At 36.6% G+C, this 8,029-nt stretch overlaps 1 protein-coding gene across 1 annotated transcript in view; it reads left to right on the top strand.

The window, feature by feature from the left end:
* The first annotated feature begins 4,827 nt into the window (after positions 1-4,827).
* The window catches only part of LOC142348192 (uncharacterized), a 65,104-nt gene continuing 61,902 nt past the window's right edge, over positions 4,828-8,029 (top strand). The window contains exon 1 of the mRNA XM_075399438.1: positions 4,828-5,096. Coding sequence (XP_075255553.1) covers positions 4,902-5,096 — 195 coding nt within the window. The 5' untranslated portion in view covers positions 4,828-4,901. The remainder of the gene's footprint in view (positions 5,097-8,029) is intronic.

The following is an 8,029-nucleotide window of genomic DNA, read 5'->3' as shown; positions in this document are numbered from 1 at the left end:
CAATGGGATAGGTTTGTAGTTCTCTGTATTTCTTTTGTCTCCTTCTTTATAGAGTGGTGTTATGGATGCTTTTTGAAAAAAATTCGTTTCTTTCCTCAAAACATTTGTTGAAAAGCGTCGTCAGAACCGGGGAAACACTTACCGATACAGCTTTGATAAAGACGTAGTTGAATTTTTGGCAATCTGTGCTGTACCTTTTCTCAGTCTTAGCAATAGCCGCAGTAACCTTTTCTACTTCAATTTTCGAGAAAACTTAATGTAGCAAAAGAGCTTTTGTTTTTTTCTACTGTTTTTATATCTTCTTCGTTAACAAACTGGAAAAATTTCTGATTTCTGTTTTCAGGTTCCGTCAGTATTTGCTTTTCGTAAGTTTCTAACATCTCTCGTATTTTTTTTCTCAACAGCTTGGAATGCTTTTCTTGTGCTTCTTTATCACTTTAAGACTTTGTTGTTAAGTAACACTTCTGATTAAGCTGAAAATATTTGTACTTTTTTTTCAATCCGGTTTTTCTTGGAGCCATGTTTCGATAGCTTTAGTGGCAAAAAATTATTGAGTGCCTCAACCAGTTTCTCATTCGCTATTTCTGCACACCGGTTAGCATCAATTCTTAAAAATTGGCCGCTCATTGATTCAAGTTTTCTCTGGATAATAGAGTTGAGCTCACCGAGAAAATGATCATCGCTAATTTATGCCAGTTTCTTCTCAGTATTTGAATAGAATTTTTCTCTCCTTTTCCAAGCTTTAGTTCCTATTTGAAATTTGTAAAAGAAACTTCAGAAAAATTTTTCTAATCGTTTGGCGCGTTAGAGTTTGAGGGTCTACAAGAGCCAAAGCATACCTTTCCATCTTCAAAAGGTTGACATTTAGGTCCCCACACATGATATGCAGAATACCTGGTGTTATACGTATTTGTTCAATATAGGAAGAAAGTTTTCCAAAGGTTTCTGTTTTGTAGCATATCAACAGCAAAAATGTGAAAAAAGACTTAATGTAGTTTTGCCCTTCGAACCAATTTTTCTTCCTACCATTATATTGAACAAAAATGTTTATACAGTGAGACACTTTACGAAAATGACTACCTCATAGATAATAATTTGGGAAAGGCAGTAGGAAAGCACCTAAAAAGTGAGAAACTAATGTGTGAAATTTCTCTCAGCGCAAATGAACGGTAAGACAAGGCAACCGAGTGTGAAATAGGATATCCCAGGTTTTGATGCGTCACCTTAGACTGCTCTGATCGGACCATTTCCCAGACTTTGCCCTCTTATCAGATCATCATGCGACCCAAAACCTTTTGATCAGACCGTAGTGCGACCCAAGAATTTGTGCGACTATGGTGCGACCCAAAAGACCTCTGATCAGAACATATTGCAACCCAATTCATTGATCAGACCATCGTAAAATAAATGCGGAATTTTTTAACCACAAGCAAATTTTGATATGAATAAGTATAGTAGTAGTAGTGGTATTAGTAGTAGTAGTAGTAGTAGTAGTAGTAGGAGTAGTAGTAGTAGTAGTGTAGTAGTAGTAGTAATAGTAGTAGTAATTGGGATTCGGCCAGGAGATATCTTGATCTGCTGGCACGGGGATCGTCTCCCCTTTTTATTTCGTGATGGTGAATGAGGGCAAACTACACTCTCCACGTCACACTGACAAGTTCGTTGTAATTTGCGTTGAAGAAAGTCCAGAGAACACTTAGTAGTCGTTGTTTTAGTCCAGTGGGGTTATTGATGTCGTTCGTTGCTGGCAGTCTGTTGATGAGGGCACCGGTACGGAAGAAAAAGCTCTGCTCGCTTTGGATTTTACGTGGTTTGCGGTGGCCAAATCTAACGTCGTGTGAAGATCGGATGTCACGAATGCAATTCCTCAAACAAAGGCATGGATTAAAATCGATATCAAAATATCCCGTCATACATTTGGATAGAGTGCGCAGATCTTGTTACTGCATGTATAATGACAGGGGAAGTATTCCAGCTTTTAACAAAAGCTCTTTGTAAGTACTGTTTCGGTCGGAGCAAATCCATTCAAGAGCCCGTTTCTGGACATTTTCTAATGTTTTCAAATTGTCGATATTGGCATACATGCAACTACTGCCGTAAATAAGAACAGGGATTATGACGGATTTGAAAAGATTCAATTTAACAGACATGGTAAGAAAGGGCGAGCTCCTTTTCAACAGGCATAAAACACCTATCGCTTTATTACATGCTGCTCTATTGTGATCAGTCCATTTAAGATCTCGGAATATCAATAAAATCAAGTCTTTTTGCACAATATGTTGCTGTATCTCATTGCCTGAAAAGAAAAACGCCTTGGTGGTATTGCAGAAGTCAAGATGGGTGCATTTCTTAACGTTAAGTGGTAGTTCGTTATGTTACTCCACTTTTTCATTCTTGATAAGTCCAGCTGAGAGAGCAATGAGGAGCTGTTGATTGAGATGAATTTTGCATCGTCGGCGCATAGCAGGGGTTGGCAATTCTTGCAGTTGAGAGGCAAATCATTTATATAAAGCAAATAGAGAAGGCTGGCGAAGATTGAGCCTTGTGGGACCCCACTGCTAACTGGAATTTCTTCGAAAAATGTTCCGTTGATTTGCACACGTTGAGTTCTGTTCGCTAAGTATGATTGCAGCAATTTAAAAACTCTGCCACGAATCCCAATTTTATATAGTTTCTGTAACAAAATCCCGTGATCGACATTGTTGAAAGCTTTTTCGTAGTCTGTGTAAATGACGTTAATTTCGTCGTCAGAATCTAGGGAATTGTAGATTTTTTCAATGTATATTAGTAGTTGAGTGATAAAAGAGCGTTGCTTCCGGAATCCGAATTGAGAATCACTGAAATAGGGTGATGCGTATCTATAAAGAGAATCAAACAATTTTCGAGATAATACAAAGGAGTGATATTTGTCTGTAGTTTTCTATCTACTCAAAGATGATTGTGCTATGAAATAAGGGCTATCATTGGGCGGATTGTATAAGCAGACTATCGGAACACGGTGTTCTCCCATTGTGACTATACAAGCTACGAGCATACCTGCAGGTATATCATCATTTGTTCTGATACCAGATCAGAACGTAAGCCAATCAAAACACCTCTATGTTTTGATTTCTCGTAACTGATCGATAAGTTACGAAGCTTAGTGAAAAAGATCCGTGTCTAGAATTTTGCTGTAAAGCCAAATTTCTGTAATCATAAAGAAAGTGAGTGAAAGTAGATTTATGTGGTTAGCAAATATGGTCCTTCTCTCACGACTCAATAGGCTCCGAATGTTAAATGCGAGGAATGTTATGTTGCCTGACTTTAGATTATTTAGTCACAGGGCGTGGGAATCGTTTTTTGTCGAGATTTCGTTACCGTTGTAGAATAACTTCAGATTTATAATTTTGAAATTTGTCTTGTCGTAATTCTCTTCGGAGATCAATTTCCACCTTTTTGTGAGACAAACTTTTTTCTTCTGACAGGGAGCGATTCACAAAGATGTTTGTGTTGTTTCCCTCGTTGTGTCGTTTCAATCGATAGGTGCGTGCTAAAATTTTTCGAACGACCCAAGGATTATTGAATGTAACTAGTAAAGATCGTGGTTTGTTGTCGGCATTGAATTTCCCTAGGCAACGAATGTTTGTTACGCAGGAATCATCTTCATCTAGGCAATTGAGTATGTAAGCTACGTTTCTAATTTCAAGTGTCACAATATCATCTGATTTAGGCTTTTTACTTGAGTCGGGATTAGTAAATTCACTTACTCCAGATATAGTAATTTCCATATCCAGTTTGCTGTCCATATCAGTGTTTACCTGATTACCTGAATTTTTGTCTGGTTTGGTCATAGGCTTCGACTAAAGCAGAGCTCGTCTTTAAACTATTACTAAAACCTCTATCTATATCGGGGTTTCTTTATGAGCTCCTATTCCAATAACTCTTAAACTAGAAGAACAATAAGGACAATCAACTCTAACTGCATTACAATCTTTAATGCAGTTAGAGTTGATTGTAAAGATTGTAATGCAGTTACGTGTAAAGATTGTAATGATTACACGTAACTGCATTGTAATGCAGTTAATGTAAAGATTGTTACGTGTAAAGATACGTGTAAATATTGTAATGCAGTTATAGTTGATTGTCCTTATTGTTCTTCTAGTTTAAGAGTTATTGGAGTAGGAGCTCATTAAGAAACCCCGATATAGATAGAGGTTTTAGTGATAGTTTAAAGACGAGCTCTGCTTTAGTCGAAGGCTATGACCAAAACATTATCGCAGACAATAGCAAATGCTCGTTTAAATACTATATATTTTTTTCTGAACTTGAAAATAATAGCATAACCATAGAAAAATTGATAAAAAATATAACTTTATTAAGAAATATAAAATTTTCTCAGAATGAATAAGCATGATGAAAAAGCATCTTTCTGTACTCAAAACGTGCTTATCATGCTTATTTTATGATTTATCATAATTTTTTTTATTTGGTTTAGTCCAAGGGCTTGAGTTTGCGCAAAATTAAAATTTTGATAAAACCCCAAAATCTGCACACAAGTTAGTTTTTCACACTATTATGTAGTAGTGGATATATCCAGTACTATAGTAGTGGATAAAACGGGGGAACCGATTAGGCCTGCGGTTTGGACCATCCCTTGCGTATACGTGGACCATCCCTACGGAAAACTCACTAATAGATACCACCAGAACTGTACAAACAAATGAACACTCAGTCGGGATGAAAGAAGCCCCTGGAACTCCAAAAGCCTATTACTACTACTACTACTACTACTACTACTACTACTACTATACGTCAGCATTGCGGTAATGGTCCGAGACCCCGGGCTGGCCCCCGTTTTATCCACTTCTAATGTTGATGTTATTTTAGACGAGATGTAACGTTTATCTTGCGAGCATTTTAAAATGTCTTGGTTCTCTCGATCGAATATCAGTTCTCTCACAGGGCAGTGGACAGAACAATTGAGTTCATTTGCACGCGAAGTTGTAACAGAAGAAGAGGGAAGTAATGAAGAAACATTTGAAGCAGGCAATGACTTGGCAGTGGCCTGCAAGCGAATTGAAGAACTCGAAAAAACTGCCGCTAAGTTGCGAGAAGAGGTGAGTTTCTTTTTGTACAAAATTTTAGCTCTACCAAACTTTGGATTTTTTTAATAAAACGAAGTGGAATTTTTAGCTTTTGATCCCACATCTGTGTTAACTATTTGCCGTGTTTTATTTAAGAACGTATGCAGTAGATAGGTAGACTCGTCAACTGAACACAGTAGTTGGTTCGATGGTAAAATTGAAAGTTTGGCCAATTTGACTATTAGTAAGTTACTGGGGTTGGAGACATCGGATTTATGCTTCTAAAAATTGGACTTGTCGTTAACCAAAATGATAAAAAATTATCTTTCATGAGTTTATCCACAAAGGTGTTTTCCTGACTTGAAACTGAGCAACACAACTAATTTTGAAACCTGTACTTCTATTTTTCTGATCTGTTCACACATTTTCATGATTTATGAAGTCAAATTGGAAAAAGGGATTTTGGTCACGCCGAAACAGGAAGTGGAGCGAAAAGGCGAGTGGTTTTCCGGCGTGAAATTTTTTCAGTCTAATTTTAAAGTAGTGAGAAAACGGTATTTGAACAAAAAATTTGCTTTCTAGCTAGTGGTGTTTTTGTTCACATGCGGCATGTTGACATTGATTTTCAGTTTTTTATCTGATTTATTTTGGAAATGGCTTTCCCAATTCACTCATAGAACTTGTACGGTTATGTTTTTTTAATAGCCGCACAGCGATAGCTGGGGCTTTTGGCCTTCTCTTGTTTTTTTTATTTCGTCGTCGCGATTTTTGTTACAACCATATGACGTCACAACCACTTTAAATCTGCTTTTTTTTCTTTCGTTCATGCAATTTCAACTGAAGTGCGTGCGTGACGTCATTTTTTGTTCTTAGTGGAGCGAGTTTTTTCATTTGCGTGGTTAAATTCTTGGTCACACTTGACATATCTCACTCGCAAAAATGACTTCCTCAATTGACTTTTATTTACTTTAATTCAAAGAGATTAGGTCAAAAGGGTGTGTGTCACTCTAAATGAAGGTTATTAGAGAGCAGCTAATAGAGGCAACAAAAACTTATACACATTTTAAATCAAAATATAACATATCACCCTTCAATGAAAAGACGATTTTTTTTTGGTCTGTCTTTTTTACTGTTTTTTTTCGAGACTGCAGATCTACGAAGCTATTGCGGCTATTTTCTGGCAATCTGTCAGTTATATTTTTTAATTTGCTCTACCTTTTGATCGCTTTTTTGTTTTACAAGTCACGATTTTCACGCTTGACTTATGACTTACCTCACTCACTGTTTCAACTGAATGGATTTTAAATTCTTTCACGCATTGAATTACACAATGTAGTGAATACAGTCGAAGTCAAAAGAGCGAATCAAAACAAACGCGATAAACCGATAAAGCCCAGTCATTAAGTCATGGCGCATTAGTTTATCAAAGTTCATTAGAACTATTGCTAGCTGACATTGTTATTAAGCTTAGTAGCTTTCAGTTAAGAAGCTGAATTATGTATAGTTTTAGAATCTAACTGAAACTGTACACCGAATAAGCGAACCGTTTTGAAACTTAGGAAAAAAGTCGGTTAAGTTTTATCTTTGCTTTTGTTCTTTTTCTGTTTCAATCCCGATTTGCGTCAACGGTTATTATCTGCCGGATTTGTTTTTACTTCAAATGTTAGTGATTATAGTGGTATATAATAACCTCTAATGACGCTCACTTAGTGAAGTTAGTTAACCCACCCGCGGCTGAAGTAGGCTGCTACAGATTTCAGCTCGCACCAGAGAGCAATTCTTTCGGCGTTAGTCCGTTATGTTTCAATTAGTGGCTTCAAATGCAGTTTTTAGTTACTTACTGACGTTCAGAATTTACGTGGAAAAATGAACCATTTTGAAGTACTTTTCATTTGAATTATTTGTTAATTGCACCACTAAATCGGAGGAAGTTTATAACTAACTATACTTCATCTGATAATTTCGCGAAATTTTGGCAACATCAGATGCGGTATAGTTAGTTCTAAACTTCTCCGATTGCGGTCAGCTGCCTCAATGCGTGAATGGGGAGTATCGCGCTGAACAGAAAACTTTAAGAAATTGAATAGGAAAATCAATAATGGTCGAACAATTTTGCCCCAAAGATGACTCCCGATTCGACTACAATAATTGCTCCAAAATTCGATCTGAAGTAATTAAAAAAGTGCAAAATTAAAAATTTGCGACTGTTTCAATTTTCAATTTTCAAATTCGAAGCTCAATAACCCTAGAGGGAATCTCCAGGGAATTCCCAATAACACCAAAATTGGAGCATGATATTACAGAAAGATATGAGTATAAAAACCAACCTATCTTGAAAAGAAGTTTTCGTAAGTCGATTCAAGAAATGGTGTTATGTTCTATACCTTTCAAATATTTAAGTCTTCCGCCTCAAATTTTAGGCCTAAACTCTAAAAGCAGACCAATCGCCAACTCTGAATACGATTCGGCAGTTCTTGCATAAGCGCATGAACTGTGATCTGTTGAAATTCAATCTTAGATAGATGAATTGAAAAAAGAAAGCGAATGGTTTTTTTTCTTTCAGCTACAAGGATAAACTATTCAAGCTCAGCCTACATTCTATTTCATTATACGCCGAAATGCAAGATCTAACGTTCCTTACATGCCTTAATGATAAAGAAAACTAAGATTTTTTTTCAGACGAACTAATATACTTTGCTTCATATCACGCAAATGATCTAATGACGACGACTATGCTAATGTGAAACCTGCTTCATAAAAGGCTTGATCGAACCTATTTGAACTTTGCAAAAGGGGACAAATTTTGCCTAGGATATGAAACCGTTCTAACAGTACTATATGAGAGGGAAATCGCACACAGCGAGAGCTAACTATTCAATAAAAGGAGCCTTTTTCTCTATACACCGGGAAATTTTTATTTTAATTAATAGCCGCACAGCGATAGCTGGGGCTATTATTGGCCTTAT

Source organism: Convolutriloba macropyga, chromosome 10 (assembly GCF_964194025.1).
Source record: "Convolutriloba macropyga chromosome 10, txConMacr16.3, whole genome shotgun sequence".
Lineage (NCBI taxonomy): Eukaryota > Metazoa > Xenacoelomorpha > Acoela > Convolutidae > Convolutriloba > Convolutriloba macropyga.
The sequence above is the reverse complement of the archived record's forward strand: the minus strand, read 5'-3'. Positions and strand labels throughout refer to the sequence as shown.